We start from the raw sequence: 20,090 nt of genomic DNA on the forward strand, positions 1-20,090 counted from the left end.
TCAACTCCCAGAATTCCTCAGCCAGCAAGGCTCTGCCTACAAAGCTGGCTGAGGTCTAATTAATCCTGGTCTAAAATATTGAGAGACCCCTGTTAGATAATCACTTAAGGGTTAAACTCACAGTCGCTTCTGAAAGCCACACGTTTGGCGGAACAGCGGAATCGAAAGAAGGTGGCGGCGGCTTCTGCCTCTTCCGGCTTTTCCCGGAGGGAGGGGGGCCGGGGGGGGCGTGGCCAAGCTGCCTGGCAGGGAGGAAGGTGAGCCGAGCCTTCTTCGCCTTTGCACAAAAAAAAAAACACAAAAGGGAAAGATGGAGACCGCGGGAGGGGCAAGCGTGGGGGAGGCGTGCGTGGGTCATAGAGAGTGGGAGCGAGCCTAAGATCGACACCGGTTGGCCATGGGGGTGATGGGAGTTGTAGTCCCCCTAGGTTTGGAGGCTCCCTGATCCTTTAGCGTTTAGCCACTTTGCTGGGCGAATTGCAGCTGGGAAGCGCAGAGGTGTGCAGGACGCTCTGCGGGACAGGGATGCTCAAACGCCTTTGCTGAAGGTGACCCGGGCTAAAGAGGATCGTGGGAACGGTTCGTCTGGTTCGGAAGCATCCTTGGGATGTGTTGATTTGAACCCGCGACCTTCTTCCTCCAAACTATGAAAACAGTGTTTTTCTCCCCCAAAAGGGTAAGGAACTTGGGACAGACTGAGAGTGGCTGGGTTCACAATAGAATAAGAATAAGAATGAGTAGAGCAGAATTAGAATAGGGTTAGAGTAGGATTAGGGGACGCAGTGGCTCAGTGGCTAAGACGCTGAGCTTGTCAATCGAAAGTTCGACGGTTCGAATCCCTAGTGCTGCGTAACGGGATGAGCTCCCGTCCCTTGTCCCAGCTTCTGCCAACCTAGCAGTTCAAAAGCACGTAAAAAATGTAAGTAGAAAAAATAGGGACCACCTTTGGTGGGAAGGTAACAGCCTTCCGTGCGCCTTTGGCGTGCCGGCCACATGATTGGCCACATGACGACAGAGAAAGTCTTTGGACAGCGCTGGCTCTTCAGCTTTGAAACAGAAGAGCACCGCCCTCTAGAGTCAGGAACGATTAGCACATATGTGTGAGGGGAATCTTTACCTTTTTAGAGTAGGATTAGAGTAGAGTAGAATTAGAATAGGAGTAGAATTAGGATAGTAGAATAGAAGTAGAGTAGAATAGAAGTAGAATTGAATAGAAATAGAGTTGGAAGGGGCCTTGGAGGTCCTCTAGTTCAACTCCCTCCTCACGCAGGAAACCCTACACCATTTCAGACAAATGGTTATCCAGCCTCTTCTTAAAAACTTCCAGTGTTGGATCATTCACAACTTCTGCAGGCAAGCCGTTCCACTGATTAATTGTTCTAACTGTCAGGAAATTTCTCCTTAGTTCTAGGTTGCTTCTCTCCTTGATCAGTTTCCACCCATTGCTTCTTGTTCTACCCTCAGGTGCTTTGGAGAACAGCCCGACTCCCTCTTCTTTGTGGCAGCCCCTGAGATATTGGAACGCTGCTATCACGTCTCCCCTCGTCCTTCTTTTCATTAAACTAGACATACCCAATTCCAGCAACTTGTCATACCCCACCATAATATCCTTGGTATGTTTTGCTATAACTTACTTTGTGTTTGTGGTTTGGTCTACATCAGCCTTGTGAGGTAGCCCAGATAAGCACACCCAGATGAATTAATTCTACTTTGCAGGTAGTCCTCGACTTACAACAGTCTGTTTATTGACTAAATTTACAACGGCACTGAAAAAAGTGACTAATGACTTGCCTGTACTTGCCCAAACAGTCTTTGAAGACGTCCCCGAACTCCTTCATTAGTGCGTCTTTTAGGTCGACGTCGTTCGAAGACTCGGTCACTCCCATGCCCAATGCCGGAACCAGTCCAGTCCCAACAAGCTCGGCAAGGTTCCGCCGACCACGGTGATGGGCAGGGTCTTGTTGTGTTGTCCATACTTGACTTGATGGACGTTACCCTCGGACGGGATGCGATTTCCTTGGTAATCTTGTACCCTTAGTTTCTGTGGTTGCAGCTTGCGCTTCGCGACGGCTGGCAAACGTTTCACGAGAGTGTCCCAGGAAATGATCGTGATCGATGAGCCGGTGTCCACTTCCATTCGGCACGGCACCCCTTCAATGTGCGTTTTAGTGAAAATCTTTTTTTCAAGGCGCGTGGCTGCTTGGCCTACTCTCACAGCAGTCTGATTGAGTTTCGCGCCTTTTTTGAATTGACCAATCACGGGCCTCTTCGTCGTTCCCGCGCTCTGATTGGTCGGTTTGAATTTTTGGCGGGAAGGTTGGGGCACTCGACAGGCCTGTGCTATGTGCCCCTTCCTTTCGCAACGCCGACAAGTCGCATCCTTAAATTTGCAGTCTTGTCGTTTGTGTTGTCCCCAACTCGCGTCGTCCTTGTCTTCTTTCCTTGGCCTCCCGGTGTGGAAGACTTCTTCCTCTCCTCGCCGCTGGACTTCCTCATTGTGGACCGGGTTGTTTCGCCCAGCCCCATCGCGATCGGTGTTTGCAAGGTTTCTGCCACTTGGGTGGACATCTCGTGAGCCCTGGCCTCGTCCAAGCGACGGCCAGTGTTAGGTTGCTTCTGGACAGCAGCCGCCGTGCAATCAGATGTCTCTGACCCGCAGATGAGTTGGTCGGATGCGTCTTCCAAGTCTCGGTATTCGCAATGGTTAGCGGCTTTTCTCAGCGCTGCCATGTATTCGCGTATCGATTCGCCCTCTCGTTGCATCCGTTGCAATTGAACCTTGAACAAATTTTGAGGGCGTTGGTGCGTAGTGAGCCAGCGGTCTGCAGAGTTTGCCACGGTACCGACTGTACCGGCGTTGGCTCAGCGACTCTGCGGTGTCGAAAACTTCCGAACCGCAGTGGCTTAGGAATAGCTATCTTCCTGTTGTCGGAGACTCCTGGAGTTCGTTGCTTGAGGAACACTCAAACGAGCCATGTATGACCCCATTTTCTTTGGCTGGGTCGAATGGCGCTGGCGGTGTATAGCTGGACATCGTTGCTATCCGCCCTTATTTTGCTGGGTTCGTTCCTGGCGCTCTTTTGCCTCGAGATCCCACCTTCGTCGCCAGTGTTAGATTCGGGCAATAACGAGGCAGGAGACCAGACGAGTGACAACAGCTCTTTAGTTTATAGTGAACCCAGCAGCGAACAACAGACAAACCCCTCTTTATATACAGTTTAGTCGGAGGCAACAGCCAATCAGCAACGTGCTATTTCCCGCTCTAATTTCCCTCCAAAACTCTTAAAGATACATTACACAGTCATAAGTGGAAAGAGATTGGTGATGGGAACGATGAGAAGATTAATAGTAGTGCAGATTCAGTAAATAGTTTGACAATGTTGAGGGAATTATTTGTTTAGCAGAGTGATGGCCTCCGGGAAAAAACTGTTCTTGTGTCTAGTTGTTCTGGTGTGCAGTTTTTTGTTTTTTGTTTGTTTTTATTTGCATTTATATCCCGCCCTTCTCCGAAGACTCAGGGCGGCTTACACTGTGTTAAGCAATAGTCTTCATCCATTTGTATATTATATACAAAGTCAACTTATTGCCCCCAACAATCTGGGTCCTCATTTTACCTACCTTATAAAGGATGGCAGGCTGAGTCAACCTTGGGCCTGGTGGGACTTGAACTTGCAGTAATTGCCTGCAGCTGTGTTAATAACAGACTGTCTTAGTCTGTTGAGCCACCAGAGGCTCTGCAGTGCTCTATAGCGTCGTTTTGAGGGTAGGAGTTGAAACAGTTTATGTCCTGGATGTGAGGGATCTGTAAATATTTTCACGGCCCTCTTCTTGATTCGTGCAGTATACAGGTATACAGTATATAGTTGATCTTAAGTTAAAGAACCAAGTCATTTTCTTTCATTGTCTGTCTGTTTGTTTATTCATTTAAATTTAAATGGCCATCCATCTCAAATACGTGACTCTGGGTGGCCTTATATTTTTGAAAATCTAAGTTTCCCTGACTGGCAATAAAAATAGCGACCACAACATCATCATGTAACAAAGTGATCAGATGAATAGACCCAAGGGAATGCAGAGAAGAGCAACTAGGGTGATTAAAGGCCTGGAAACTCAAGCATATGAACAGCAGTTGCATGAACTGAGTATGGCTAGTCTAGAGAAAAGAAGGACCAGGGATGACTCGGTAACAGTGTTCCAGTATTTGAGGGGCTGCCATAAAGAAGAGGGGGTCAACCTATTTTCCAAAGCACCAAAGGTAGGACAAGAAGTAATGGATGGAAACTAATAAAGGAGCGAAGTGGGGTGAAATGCTACTGGATCGGACCGGATCGGGCGAGTAGGTAGCGGAGATTGGGTCTGGTTCGCCGAACCGGTAGCAATCGCTGGCTGGCCCCCGAACCAGTCCACGGCCCGCAGTCCAGCCTTCGCAAGGCAGGTGGCGGCTCCGGGGCCTCGGGGAATGGCGCATCCCTGGGCCCTGGCCTTCGACCCAAGGTGAACGACAAACAGGTGACGAGCGGGGGGAAAGCGGGGGGAAAGGCTGCAGCTGCAGGCATCTTGGATTACTACAATGCTCTCTACATGGGGCTCCCCTTGAAGAGCACCCGGAGGCTCCAGTTGGTTCAGAATGTAGCTGCGCGGGTGATAGAGGGAGCCCCTCGTGGCTCCCATGTAACACCACTCCTGCGCAGGCTGCACTGGCTACCTGTGGTCTTTCGGGTGCACTTCAAGGTGTTGGTTACTACCTTTAAAGCGCTCCATGGCATAGGGCCAGGTTACTTACGGGACCGTCTACTGCCACCGATTGCCTCCCACCGACCCATACGCTCTCACAGAGAGGGACTCCTTAGGGTGCCGTCCGCCAGGCAGTGCCAACTGGCGACATCCAGGGGAAGGGCCTTCTCTGTGGGGGCTCCCACCCTCTGGAACGAACTTCCCCCAGGACTCCGCCAACTTCCTGACCTTCGAACCTTTCGCCGCGAGCTTAAGACACACCTATTTATCTGTGCAGGACTGGCCTAGAACTTTAATTTTAAATTTTGCTTTTAAATGGGTTTTTTTATTATCTTAATTATAATTTTAAATCTGCCCTAATTCAATGTTTTTTAAATACTGTTTTTATCTTGTATTTATTCTGGTGTTTTTATCAGGCTGTAAACCGCCCTGAGTCCTTCGGGAGATAGGGCAATATAAAAATCTATCCAAAAAAAAAAAAAATCTTGCAAAAAGGGAAAAGGCAGAATAGAAATTTTAAAAAAAAATCCTACTGGGTTCTGTGGGCATGGCTTGGTGGAGGGGTTCTGACTGAATGGGCATGGCTGTGAGTGACATTGAGTTGGCCACGCCCACTCAGTCACAGGACACACCCACCCACCAAGCCACACCCACAGAACGGGTAGCAAAAAAAAAATTAGATTTCACCCCTGGAGCAAAGCAACCTAGAACTAAGGAGAAACTCCCTAACAGTGAGGACAATTAACCAGTGGAACAGCTTTGCCTTCAGAAGTTGTGGGTGCTTCATCACTGGAGGTCTTTAAGAAGAGACTGGGCAGCCACCTGTCTGGAATGGTATAGGGCCGTAATGGCAAATCTATGGCACGTAGGCCACAGATGGCGCGCGGAGCCGTCTCTGCGGGCATTCAAGCCGATGCCCAGGTCAGTTCCACTGCACATGCCTGTGCGCCTCCTCCCAGCCAGCTGATTTTCGGGTCTCTGCCAGGAGATGCATGTGCATGTGCATGCACGGAGGGTGGGGCCCCCTCTACCCACCCTTTTTATGCTAGCAGGCCTCCCTGAAGCCTCCTGGGACTAAAAACAGGGCGTGCGGGGGTGTGTGTGTGGGGGTGGCGCGCCTTCCCCCACGGCCCATTTTTGGTCCTGGGAGGCTACAGAGAGGCCTGCTAGCACCAAAACGGGTCGCGCGCACATGCAGGGGTGGTGGGGGAAGTGCGGGGGGTGTGTGTCACACGTGCATGCAAGGGGGGGCAGGGCCTGCTGGGGAGGCATTGCATTATGGGTGGCGGCACACACGTGTGCGCTGTTGCGTGCGCTTTTGGCGCTTGAGGGAAAAAAATGGTTCGCCATCACTGGTATAGGGTCTCTTGCTTGAGCATGGGGTTGGATTAGTCCAGGGGTCTCCAACCTTTGCTGGCTGAGGAATTCTGGGAGTTGAAATCCACAAGTCTTAAAGTTGCCAAGGTTGGAGACCCCTGGACTAGAAGACTTCAAAAGTCCCTTAAGCTCTATTCTAATTGATTAATGGATTGATTGATTGACTGATTGACTGAATATGGCAGATAGGGTATACTTAGATTTCTGTACCGCATTTGATGAAGTTGGCCGTAACCATTTCCTTGATAAAACAGAAGCATCTGGGATGGTGAATCTAACTGCCAGAGGCATTTGCAGCAGGTTGAGCCACCGCATCCATTGTGTGGTTTTTCATAATGTTAAGACATCTATGTCAACATACGGAGTACAGTGTCGACGCATCTGGCATTTGGTGGGCTTCTCATGAGGGAAAATGAGACAAACACGCAGTTTTTCTCAAGATGAGAGAGCCTCGAACAAAATTCTAGCCTCTCCTTTTATTAGGATTCTTATCAGAAGGCGTCTACATCAAAGGCAGGCTTGCATGCATAAATCACATAGCAACAAAGGCACATTCTAAAACATCAAGAAACTTGTGTAGCAAAATTACAGTAACAAACATAAATTCATCTTGTAACATCCCAACCCTACATACTAATAAATCTCATATAATTGTGTGTAGGAGTAACTTCTTTTGAAGCTCTGTGAAGTGAGCCTTATCAGAGAAGGAATGTTCTGCGGCTATCACAAAAGTGTTGATACATTTACAGGCAAACATCTTTGCAACCTTGGCATCAAACAGATTTCTGCTTACATGATAAAAATTAGCCAGACTTACCTATGCTGATCTTTTTGCACATAAGCAATTTCTCAAAGATTGCTCATGCTTATATTTGCACATAAGTAATTTCATAAGCAATTTCATAAAGGACTTCATATGGCTTAATATTGCAACAGTACAGGTAGTCCCCGACTTACGACCACAATTGCTAACCAAGGCAATTGTGAGTTTTGCCGCGTTTTACGACCTTTTTTGACACAATTGTTAAGTGAACCACTGCAGCTGTTAAGTGAATCACACGGTCGTTAATTGAATCCAACTTCCCCGTTGACTTTGCTTGTCGGAGTCCAGCTGGGAAGGTTACAAACCGCAATCACATGTCCCCAGGCCAGGGCAACCGTCCTAAATATGTGTCAGTTGCCGAGGGCCTGAATTTTGATCATGTGACCATGGGGATGCTGCAGTGGTCGTAAGAGTGAAAAAAGGTCATAAGTGGAATGTGTGGGTCGAAACACAGGCGAGGAACCAAACTTCCAGCAGCAATGTTTTTATTAAGATAAGGACTCAGTATAAACCAACCCCAGGACCAGGGTACTTACGGGACCGCCTGCTGCCACCGGTAGCCTCCCATCGACCTGTGCGCTCCCACAGGGAGGGTCTCCTCAGGGTGCCGTCAGCCAAACAATGTCGGCTGGCGACCCTCAGGGGGAGAGCTTTCTCTGGGGGGGCTCCTACCCTCTGGAACGACCTTCCTCCGGGGTTACGATCACTCCCCGACCTCTGGACCTTCCGACGCGAGCTCAAGACCCTATTGTTTCATCGCGCAGGGCTGGCCTAATGTGTAATGTGTTGTTTTTTAATTGGGGTTTTATTATTTGATTTTAAAAATTCTTAATTGTTAGCCAAAATTTAATTAGATTTTTATATTGTTTTTAATTTATTTATGACTATTGTGAACTCTGTTTTTATGTTGGCTGTGACAACCCTGAGTCCTTCGGGAGAAGGGCGGTATAGAAATCTAATAAACCTAACCTAACCTAACCTAACCAGTTTCCGGCTAACAGCCCCTTTTAAAGGGAAATTGTCAGCCTTGAACCAATAGCTTTAAAATATGTCCCACACATGCGTGACAGAGGAAAAGCCTCTGCTCACGCCTGCGTGGACATAACAATAAGTCACTCCAGTCCCAATTACTGTTGTAAGTTGAGGACTACCTGTATTTTTTTTAAAAAAATCTCTGCTTATTCTTTCAGGCAAAAGTTACGTGTCTGAGGTAAAAGATGAGGACCATCGGTGGAAACCTGAGGAAGAGAAAGGAGCAGCCGAAGAGATTGTGTGTAGCAATGTTGTGCACAGAGGACCTGTGAAAGGTGCCCATGAACAGTGGAGGCATCATGAGAAAACTCTGGAAAGAAAGATTACCGTTAACTGCATTTCTTCCTGGGGCAATGAAATCCCTGGCCAGGAGGGACTCCGCGAACGTGAGCAGAAGAAGAATTCGCTCCGCAATGCAGTTCAAGGCAAGCAGGCCGTCTACCAGTGCTTGTACTGTAAGAAGTCCTTCAACGCTCACTTCAAATTGATTAGACACCACAGGATCCACACTGGGGAGAAACCGTACAAGTGTCTGGATTGCGGCAAGAGCTTTGACCAGAAAGGCAACCTGATTGCCCACGCGAGAATCCACACGGGGGAAAAACCCTTCGTGTGCCCCGACTGTGGGAAAAACTTCAGCCACAAAGGAAGCCTTGTGTTGCATGTGAGAACCCACACGGGAGAGAAACCGTACAAATGCCCGGACTGCGGGAAAAGATTCAGTCGATCTGGGTCCCTCAAAGAACACGAGAAAACCCACACGGGCGAGAGGCCGTACGCTTGCTTGGATTGCGGGAGGAGTTTCCGAAAGAACTCTGAGCTGGCCACGCATTACCGGTTTCACACGGGCGAGAAGCCGTACAAATGTTCGGGCTGTGAGAAATCCTTCAGCACGAGCTCTAACCTCATTGCCCATCAAAGGACTCACACGGGTGAGAAACCGTACAAATGTTGTGACTGTGGGAAAAGGTTTAGCCAGGCCGGAAATCTGAAAGAACACGAGAGGACTCATACGGGAGAGAAGCCGTATAAATGTCCAGACTGTGGCAAAAGCTTCCGGCAAATCTCTTACTTTATGAAGCATCACCAGACTCACCTTCCAGAAGGGAAAATGCCAATGGAGGAGAAACCCTATAAATGCTCGGACTGCGGGAAAGGGTTTGGAGAGAAAGCAAGCCTTGGGAGACACGAAAGAATCCACACCGGAGAGAAACCGTTTAAATGCTCCGATTGCGGGAAAAGCTTCTGCCTGAAATCAAACCTGGTTGTCCACGTGAGAATCCACACGGGAGAGAAACCGTACAAATGTTCCGAGTGCGGGAAGAGCTTCAACCAGACGTCAAGTCTTCACAATCACGAGCGAACCCACAAGGGCGAGGAACCCTACAAATGTTTAGAATGTGGGAAAAGCTTCAACAGGCCGTCGCAGCTGAAGACGCACGAGAGAATCCACACCGGAGAGAAACCCTTTAAGTGCTCAGAATGTGGGAAGGGCTTTGTTTACAGCCATCACCTTGTTAGACATCAGAGAAATCACACGGAAGAGAAACCTTACATATGCTCCCAATGTGGAAAGGGGTTTAGCCACAAATCCACGCTTATTAGACATCAGGGAATCCATAAAGAAGGGAAAAAATAGATACCGTATTTTTCAGAGTATAAGATGCATCTTAGTTTTTGGGGAGGAAAATAAGAAAAAAGCTGCTTGGCAGGTGGATTGGCATCCTGGAATATCCCCAATCAGCTGTTCCCAGAGGTGAATTTTAGCAACAGGTTCCTTGCTGTTCCTTGCAAGCTCTGTGCCTTGGGTTTTTTTTTGCTTTTTTTTTCTGCCTCTGAAACCCAGTTTCAGGGGGAAAAAAATTCTTCCTTTGAAAGCCTCCAAAACAGAACTTCAGAAAAAAAGCCTCTGAAGCTCTGTTTGGGGGCTTCTTTTCTGAAGCTCTGTTTGGGGCTTCTTTTCTGAAGCTTAGTTTCTGATGTTTTTTTTCAGCCTCTGAAACCTCTTTTTGAGAAGCTGGGCGGGCCTACATTCGGAGTATAAGACACACACAGATTTTCACCCTCTTTTTTGGGGGAGAAAAAGGTGCATCTTATATTCCGAAAAATACGGTACGTTTTTTGGCTTTGCATCAGGTGCACGTGTGAAAACTCATGCAGAAATCAGAAGTACAGCCATAAAGAGATCCAGGGTAGCAATAGCACTCAGGGTTATATACCGCTTCACAGCCCCTCTCTAAAGTGGCTTACAGAGTCAGCCTATGGCCCCCAACAATCTGGGTCCTCATTTTACCGACCTCGGAAGGAATGAAAGGCTGAGTCAACCTTGAGCTGGTGAGGATCGAACTGCTGGCAGCCGGCAGTCAGCAGAAGTAGCCTGCAGTACTGCATTCTAACCACTGTGCCACTGCGGCTTTTGGAATGTGCCTCTGTGGCTCAGACTGGTAAGACAGTCTGTTATTAACAGCAGCTGCTTGCAATTATTGCAGGTTCAAGCCCCACCAGGCCCAAGGTTGACTCAGCCTTCCATCCTTTATAAAGTAGGTAAAATGAGGACCCAGATTGTTGGGGGCAATAAGTTGACTTTGTCTATAATATACAAATGGATGAAGACTATTGCTTAACACAGTGTAAGCCGCCCTGAGTCTTCAAAGAAGGGCGGGATATCAATGCAAAAAAAAAATAAATGTGGAAGACAAATTTTCTGCATTGAGCAGAGAACTGAACTAAACAAATGTTTTATCAGATCCGGGAGGACTCGTTGTAATGTTCTTCATCATAGCGGTTAGTGATTGGTCTTTGGAGAGCTTGAAAGAACCGCCTCAAGTCTCCAATGGCCAAGATTTATGCTTAGACTCTCCAAGGTGCTTTTCGAATGGCAACTGGACTTTCTTGGGTTTTTTTACCTTGAAAATGTTTTGCTTCACATCCAAGAAGCTTCTTTTGAATGGTGGAGAACGGGAGGATTTATATTCTTTGCAGTCATCTGGTCGCTAGGACTTTGAAGGTTGGTCATTATTAGCATCTTTGAGACAACCGTGACCTGGATGATTGAGAATTTCAATAGACATTCAGGCTCAGAGTATCTCCACATGCAATTCAGATAGCACCAGCCATATGGAAGAAAGAAGAAGTTACACTTGGGAGAAGATGACTGAAGAAGTAGAGGAATCTCCTTGGAGGGGAGATATCCAGGGGTTGGAAAATCTCACTCCCAAAATAGCTGAATGAGAACTGAGCATATTTGGTGATGATTGGAGATACTAGTGGGAGGGTATAGAAAACCGAGTGTAGAGAGAGAATAAAACTAATCAGCATAACTGTTTTCAGGTCCCACATGTTTTGCTTTTTTTATTTCAAGTCTTGTTTCTTGAATTTCTCTTCATCGATACGCTTACGTCTTCTCTGTTTCTTAGCTCTGTTCAGAAAATGTATGAAGGAAACGAAACCACTGTTCTAACACTGTACTTGATGGTGGATGATGGTTTCCCCCAACTTTGGAGTTCCTCCTGATGGCTCAACCATAGCTGAGAATTATTTTGTTGTTAGTTGCAAAGTCGTGTCCGACCCACGACTAACGTAGATCCCCATGGACGTAAGTAAACCCTCATGGATGTACATAGATCCCCATGGACCCATGACTTACGTAGACCCCCGTGAACTACGTTCCTCCAGGCCTTCCTCTCCTCTACCATCCTCTGAAGTCCATTTAAGCTCATGCCTACTGCTTCAGTGACTCCATCCAGCCACCTCGTTCTCTGTCGTCTCCTTCTTCTTTTGCCCTCAATCTTTCCCAGCATTAGGCTCTTCTCCAGTGAGTCCTTCCTTCTCATTAGGTGGCCAAAGTATTTCAGTTTCATCTTCAGGATCTGGCCTTCTAAAGAGCAGTCAGGGTTGATCTCCTCTAGGACTGACCTCCTCTAGGTGTGATCGCCTTGCAGTCCAAGGGACTCGCCGGAAAATCCTCACCTTTAGAAGTTGCCAAGATTGAGGAAGGCTGATCTGCAATTCATTCAGAAGGTCCAATAGAACAATTAGAACAAAACAGCTCTTTAAAGAGAAGAAGTTACAATAACTGAAGTGTTCTAGGGCAAGGGTCTCCAACCTTGGCAACTTTAAGCCTGGAGGACTTCAACTCCCAGATTTCCCCAGCCAGCTTTGCTGGCTGGGGAATTCTGGGAGTTGAAGTCCTCCAGGCTTAAAGTTGCCAAGGTTGAGACCCCTATTCTAGGTTACAGGTAATCCTCCACCTACGATCACAAATGAGGCCAAAATTTCGGTTGCTAAGCAAGGCAGTTACTAAGTGAGTTTTGCCCGATTTTTATGACCTTTCTTGGGGAGTGAATCATTGCGGTTGTTAATTAAGTTGTTAGGTGAATCTGGCTTCCCCATTGACTTTGCTTGTGACAAGGTTGTAAAAGTTGATCGCGTGATCCCGGGACACTGCAACCGTCATAAATATGAATCAAGAGCCAAGCTTCCGAATTTTGATGACCTGACTTTGGGGATGCTATAACAGTCATATGTGTGAAGAACGGTCATAAGTCACTTTTTCAGTGCCGTTGTAACTTCTAATGGTCACTAAACAAACGGTTGTAAGTGGAGGATTACCTGCAGTGTGGTGCATTCTGACATAGGGCCACTTTTCAGAAGACTGGACAATGTCTTGATTATTTTGGTGTCGTTTTTCCACAATTGGCCTATTTGTGTAGTGTGCCTAAGCTCTTGTAGGTCTAAATCTACGTGCTTCTATGTGGTCATCTTTTGTGCACGCTTAACATGTGTGGGCGGGCGTGCATATGCTTCTCTGCATGTGCATAGTTGTGTGTTGTGTGTGTTAGCATTTTCCTCAGCGCATATTAAACTAAAAATAAAAGATTATGGTAATAGCCTCTGGGTAGTCCAGAAGGCGGTCAAAATTGATAGCCAAACTTGTACTTTGTATATAAGAATACAATGACTTATGACCACAGTTCAGCCAAAAACTTCGGTTGCTAAGCAAGGCAGTTACTAAGTGAGTTTTGCCCCATTTTTATGACCTTTCTTGGGGAGTGAATCATTGCGGTTGTTAATTAAGTTGTTAGGTGAATCTGGCTTCCCCATTGACTTTGCTTGTGACAAGGTTGTAAAAGTTGATCGCGTGATCCCGGGACACTGCAACCGTCATAAATATGAATCAAGAGCCAAGCTTCCGAATTTTGATGACCTGACTATGGGGATGCTATAACGGTCATATGTGTGAAGAACGGTCGTAAGTCACTTTTTCAGTGCCGTTGTAACTTCTAATGATCACTAAACGAACGGTTGTAAGTGGAGGATTACCTGCAGTGTGGTGCATTCTGACATAGGGCCACTTTTCAGAAGACTGGACAATGTCTTGATTATTTTGGTGTCGTTTTTCCACAATTGGCCTATTTGTGTAGTGTGCCTAAGCTCTTGTAGGTCTAAATCTACGTGCTTCTATGTGGTCATCTTTTGTGCACGCTTAACATGTGTGGGCGGGCGTGCATATGCTTCTATGCATGTGCATAGTTGTGTGTTGTGTGTGTTAGCATTTTCCTCAGCGCATATTAAACTAAAAATAAAAGATTATGGCAATAGCCTCTGGGTAGTCCAGAAGGCGGTCAAAATTGATAGCCAAACTTGTACTTTGTATATAAGAATACAACGACTTATGACCACAGTTCAGCCAAAAACTTCGGTTGCTAAGCAAGACAGTTTTAAGTGAGTTTTGCCCAATTTTACGATCTTTCCTGCCACCGTTGTTAAGTGAATCACTGCAGTTGTTAAGTTAGTAACACGGTTGTTTAGTAAATCTGGCCTCCCCATTGGACACTTGGTTTGTCAAAAGGTCGCAAGAGGTGATCACGTGACCTGAGGACACTGCAACCATCAAAAATATGCACCAGTTGCCAAGCGTCTGAATTTTGATCACATGACCACTTGGATGTTGCAATTTTTTTTTTTTTTTTTTTTTAATCATATTTATATACCGCCCTATCTCCCGAAGGACTCAGGGCGGTTCACAGGCATTTAAAAACATATAAATATAAATACAGAATAAAAAACAATTAAGAAACTTATTTGAAAGCCCGTTAATTAAAATATACAAATAAAACCCAATTAAAACCCATGAATTTAAAACCTAGCTCAGTCCTGCACAATTAAATAAATATGTTTTAAGCCCGCGGCGGAAGGTCCGAAGGTCCGGAAGCTGGCGGAGTCCGGGGGGAAGTTCGTTCCAAAGGGTGGGAGCCCCACAGAGAAGGCCCTTGCCCTGGGCGCCGCCAGACGACATTGCCTTGCTGACGGCACCCTGAGGAGACCCTCTCTGTGAGAGCGCACGGTCGGTGAGAGGTATTCGTAGCAGTAGGCGGTCCCGTAAGTAACCCGCCCAATGCCATGGAGCGCTTTAAAGGTGGTCACCAAGACCTTGAAGCGCACCCGAAGGCCACAGGTAGCCAGTGCAGTCTGCGAGGATGGTGTTATACGGGAGCCACGAGGCTCCATCTATCACCCGCGCAGCCGCATTCTGACTAACTGCAGCCTCGGATGCCCTTCAAGGGAGCCCCATGTAGAGAGCATTGCAGTAATCCAGGCGAGACGTCACGAGCGTGAGTGACCGTGCATAGGCATCCCGTCCAGAAGGCGCAACTGGCGTACCAGGCGAACCTGGTGACGCTCTCCTGGAGCGGCCGTCAAATGGTCTTCTAGAGACAGCCGCTCATCCAGGAGGACGCCTGTTGCGGACCCTTTCCATCGGGGCCAATGACTCGCCACCGATGGTCAGCCGCGGATTGCTGACTGTACCGGGATGCCGCATCCACAACCACTCTGTCTTGGCGGGATTGAGCTTGAGCCTGTTTCTCCCCATCCAGACCCGACGGCCTCCAGACACGGGACAGCACTTGATAACCGTTGGGGTGGTCCGTGTAGAAAAGTACAGCTGGGTGTCATCCGCATACAGCTGATACTTCACACCGAAACCACTGATGATCTCACCCAGCGGCTTCATGTAGATGTTAAACAGGAGGCGAGAGAATCGACCCTGCGGCACCCACAAGTGAGGCGCCCGGAGTCGACCTCTGCCCCCTGTCAACATCGACTGCGACCGGTCGGAGAGATAGGAGGAGAACCACCGATAAACGGTGCCTCCCACTCCCAATCCTCCAACCGCGCAGCAGGATACCATGGTCGATGGTATCGAAAGCCGCTGAGAGGTCTAATAGGACCAGGGCAGAGGAGCAACCCCTATCCCTGGCCCTCCAGAGATCATCCACCAACGCGACCAAAGCCGTCTCCGTGCTGTAACCGGGCGGAAAACCCGACTGGAACCGGGCTAGATAGACAGTTTCATCCAGGTGCAAGGAAACTGATATGCCACCATACTCTCTACAACCTTCGCCGCGAAGGTTGAGACCGGACGATAGTTACCTAAAACAGCCGGGTCCAGGGAAGGCTTCTTAAGGAGGGCCTCACCACCGCCTCTTTCAAGGCGGCCGGAAGACACCTCCACCAAAGAAGCGGTCGTGTCGCCTGAGCCAGCCTCGTGTGACCTCCCGAGTGGCCAGCACCAGCCAGGAGGGGCACGGGTCCAGTAAACATGTGGTGGCATTCAGCCTACCCAGCAACCTGTGCATCCCATTTTTGTGAGAAACGGGCCTGTTTTTCACGAAAAATGGGACGCACGGGGCGAGGATTCGGGAGGCCAAAAATGGCTGTATTTGGTGTATAAGACGTATCAACATTTCCACCTTCTTTTAGGGGGTGGGGAAAGTGTGATTTATACTCCAAAAAGTACAGTCTGTGACAATAGGTTAGCATGTCTCTTAATGACTACATAGTTAAGATTTTCTCCAAGACACTCTGTCCCCAAACCGGCCTTCCAACGTTGCACCCATTACTGTGGTACTAAGCCTATCCCTTGCTACTGATCATGATCTACTTCTTTCTCCTTTCACTTTGCCAGCATTCTGGGCTTCTTAAGGGAACTGGGTCTATTCATAATGTATCTCGAGTAGAATAAATTGAATCTGGTCAATTAGGCCTTGGGTGAAAAATCTGGTCAATGTGTCACAAATTCTGGTCACAAAACCGTCTTTGCGCTGTTCAGTTAAAACATTTCCCAATGTCCATCTCTGGTTAGATACCAATTTCCCCCCCCCAAAAAAAATACCTCTCAACCTGAGGAGGCAACAATCCGATCAGAATAAAATTAATTGTTGCCATGTGCTACTGTGGTCAACCACCCAGGACGGAACTGTACATTACTACATCCTTGTGAAGTTAAAGTTGGGATATCCCAAAGGTGCTTTTTTTTCAAGAGCCAACTGGAGTTTCTTGTTTTTCTTTGATGACATTTCGCTTCTCATCCAAGAAGCTTCTTCAGTTCAGTTCATCATTGGAGGTTTTAAAGAAGAAATTGGACAGTCTCTTGTCTGAAATGGTACTATAGGGTCTCCTGTTTGAGCAGGGGGATGGACTATAAGACTTTCAAGGTCCCTTCCAGCTCTATTCTCTGATTTTCTAATATCTCAAACTGTTGTGATTCCAGCCCTCGAACCTGGCCCCATGCCCGGAAGTGACTTGGAGCCGGGCCTGCTGCCAGAAAGTGACTTGGACAGTGAGGGGGAAGGGCCGTCAGGACTTACCTAGGGAGCACCGGCTTCCCTGGCTCAGCTCCAGGAGCCAGAAGCAGGCCAGGTGAAAGAGATAACGAGGCCTCCTTCCCCTGACTCTTTCCCCCCCCCAGGCCACGCCTTCAGACCCAGCTGACGGCAATCAGGCTTGGTTTTGTAGGCAGGAGAGGCGGGAACAACAGAAGCAAGGGTGGGGCAGGCCTAGGAAGTGCTGAGTCATGGAGCCACACCCCACAGGATATAAAAGGCAGCCAGAGCTGCTGTGTCTCTTTGTAACAGGCAAATCCACTGATTGACTAGAGCTGAAGTTTGTGACTCACCAGTGTCATGGAAGATAACGAGGGCTCTTGGCAGACGCTGGCTCTTTTGCCGCCAGAGCTGATAGTGCCGGCTAATTAATCCATCATTCAGACGGAGGCACAGGAGGACAGAACACAAACATTGGATTGGGCTGAGGCAGGAGCCCAATAAATTTAAATGTTGGTGCCAAGAAGAGTGCCTATTTTGGGGCACCAGAACTTCTGTGAGGCGATTTTTAAATGGTTTTCTTTTTGCAAGTGACCTATAATACATGAGCTGAGTAGCTGTGTGAACTTTAAATAAATAAATGAATTTTTCACTTTCTACAGTCATTCTCTTTCCTCAGAATTTTCCTGGTCTTCCCTGCATTTTCTCATCCTGCCTTCTTTTGTTGGCATTCCTAGTCTTGCGAGTTATCGGCATTTTTGTACAATGGGAAAGGTGGGGACAGAAAATCTCCACAGAAAATTGTGAGTTTACTGCAATGGTGAAATGTAAAATTTGCTACTACTGGTTCTGTGGACATGGCTTGGTGGAGAGGGAATAATGTGACTGGGTGGGTGTGGGCAACTTTTTTTTTTACTTTTAAAAGCATTTTTTTACAACCTCTGTGGTCAAAGGGGTTGTAGAAAAAATGCTTTTAAGAGGCTCCTCTGATGAGCCCGGCTGAGTTGCCTGATCGTCAGAGGCTTTTTTTTCTTTTAAAGGCAAAATGCGAACAGGCAACGCAGCTGGGATCGTCAGAGAAGCCTTTTAAAAGCATTTTTTCTACAACCTCTTTGACCACAGAGGTTGTAGAAAAAATACTTTTAAAAGCTTCTGACAATCCCAGCTGAGCCATGTGATCATCAGAGGCTTTTTTTTTTAGCTTAAAAAGCATTTTTTCAGCCGAAGAAAAAATGCTTTTAAAAGTCAAAAAAAAAATCCTCTGATGATCATGCGGCTCAGCTGGGCATGTTGGGGGGGCAGGGATTTTTGCTAACGGTTCTCTGAACCACCTGCCGCCATCGCTACCGGATCAGGTGATCCGGTCCGAACCGGGAGCATTTCACCCCTGGTTTACTGCTAATTTTGTGATGTCAAGAGCCAGGCCTCCTCCTAATCTTTGAAGTTAACACAGCAAAAGTTGTTTTCTGTTAATTGTGAGGACATTAAAAAAGGATAATCTAGAAGAACTGGTTGCCTTCCAGAGACTTTGGACAACAATTCTTGTTGCTCCATACCACACCCACTGTTGTGTCTGCGCCCCCCGAGCCAGGCCTCCTGCCAGAAAGTAACTTGAATAGTAAGGGGGAAGGGCCGTCAGGACTTACCTCAGGAGCACCTGCTTCCCTGACTCAGCTCCAGGAGCCAGAGGCAGGCCAGGTGGAAAAACTAACAAGGCATCCGTCCCCTGACTCTTTCCCTCCCCCAGGCCACGCCTTCAGACCCAGCTGATGGCAATCAGGCTTGGTTGGACCCTAGGTTTCGTAGGCAGGAGAGGAGGGAACAACAGAAGCAGGGGTGGGGCAGGCCTAGGAAGTGCTGAGTCATGGAGCCACACCCCACAGGATATAAAGGCAGCAAGAACTGCTGTGCCTCTTCGTAGCAGGCAAATCAACTGATTAACTAAGAGCTGAAGTTTGTTCCTGGGTGACTCATCGGCATCGAGGGAGATAACAGAGACACTTGGCAGACGCTCGCTATTCTGCTGCCAGAGCTGATAGTGCCGGCTAATTAAGCCATCACTCGGACGGAGGCGAAGTGGGGACAGAACACCCACACATACACACATTGTGATCAGAGGGCAGGAATGAAGGAGCTGGGGAACGTCAGCAAGACTCCAAATTGCCTAAACTTGTTGAAATAGAGATCTCTGTGCTTTTTTCTTTCGCACAGAATCTAGTAGGGGAGCAGGCTAAGATTAAGCCCAGCCAATGGAGGATTTTTCTCACTTTAAATCAGTGTTTTGGCAACTTTTGACATGTGGGGACTTCAACTTCCAGGCTTCCCCAGCCAGTCCGCTTTTACATGTGTGGACAAGAGCCCCTCCTGAAGTTGCTGGCGGCAGAATTCTGGGAGTTGAAGTCCCTACATTTGAAAGTTATTAAGGGTGAGAAACGGTCGATTGAGATGGCTGCTAAATAATCAGAATTGCTTGCTCACAAAGTCTTCAGGTACCCTGCAAGTTTGGAGGCAAACTATCCAGGAGATCTACTTTCTGTGACTCTTGAGTTTGGTCTACCATTTCCTCCACTCTTGCCCATTCAGGAACCCCCAGAGTTTTGGGTTTGAATAGGTAAGGACCATCCAACACAAAGCCAACTCAGTTCTGGGCTGCATAAACAGAGGGATGTAATCAAGATCACGTGAAGTGTTAATACCTCTTTATAATGCCTTGGTAAGGCCACACTTGGAATATTGCATTCAGTTTTGGTCGCCACGATGTAAAAAAGATGTTGAGACTCTAGAAAGAGTGCAGAGAAGAGCAACCAAGATGATTAGGGGGCTGGAGGCTAAAACATATGAAGAACGGTTGCAGGAACTGGGTATGTCTAGTTTAATGAAAAGAAAGACTAGGGGAGACATGATAGCAATGTTCCAATATCTCAGGGGTTGCCACAAAGAAAAGGGAGTCAAACTATTCTTCAAAGCACCTGAGGGTAGAATAAGAAGCAATGGGTGGAAACTAATCAAGGAGAGATGCAACTTAGAACTAAGGAGAACAATTAATAAGTGGAACAACTTGCCTCCAGAAGTTGTGAATGCTCCAACACTGGAAATTTTTAAGAAAATGTTGGATAACCATTTGTCTGAAATGGTGTAGGGTTTCCTGCCTGGGCAAGGGATTGGACTAGAAGGCCTCCAAGGTCCCTTCCAACTCTGTTATTATTATTATTATTATCCATTGAAACAAAACAGATTTTACCAACCAGTCAAATCAAATCAGGTTGACCAGTCTCCTCCAGTCTTCGAACCTCTGGAGATGTTGCATTTTCACCCTTAATATCCCCAGTGAGCCCGTTTTTATTTATTTATTTATTTGTCGAGTATGTATTAGATAATATACATAGAAGTATAAGCATGAATGGAATACATAAAATGAATACAATTAAAGGGAACATTAGGACAGGGACAGTAGGGCACGCTGGTGTCTACTCAACTCAAGTTACAAATGGATTTGAGCCACAGCTACTCAACTCAAC

The 20,090-nt window shown here is 47.4% G+C and overlaps 1 protein-coding gene across 1 annotated transcript in view; it reads left to right on the top strand.

Moving 5' to 3' along the window:
* Positions 1-5,610: 5,610 nt before the first annotated feature.
* The window catches only part of LOC131189533 (zinc finger protein OZF-like), a 65,606-nt gene continuing 51,126 nt past the window's right edge, over positions 5,611-20,090 (top strand). Inside the window, exons 1-2 of the mRNA XM_058165662.1 lie at positions 5,611-5,677; positions 8,125-10,478. Of these exons, the coding sequence (XP_058021645.1) occupies positions 5,611-5,677; positions 8,125-9,605 (1,548 nt within the window). The 3' untranslated portion in view covers positions 9,606-10,478. The remainder of the gene's footprint in view (positions 5,678-8,124; positions 10,479-20,090) is intronic.

Source organism: Ahaetulla prasina, chromosome 2 (assembly GCF_028640845.1).
Source record: "Ahaetulla prasina isolate Xishuangbanna chromosome 2, ASM2864084v1, whole genome shotgun sequence".
NCBI lineage: Eukaryota > Metazoa > Chordata > Lepidosauria > Squamata > Colubridae > Ahaetulla > Ahaetulla prasina.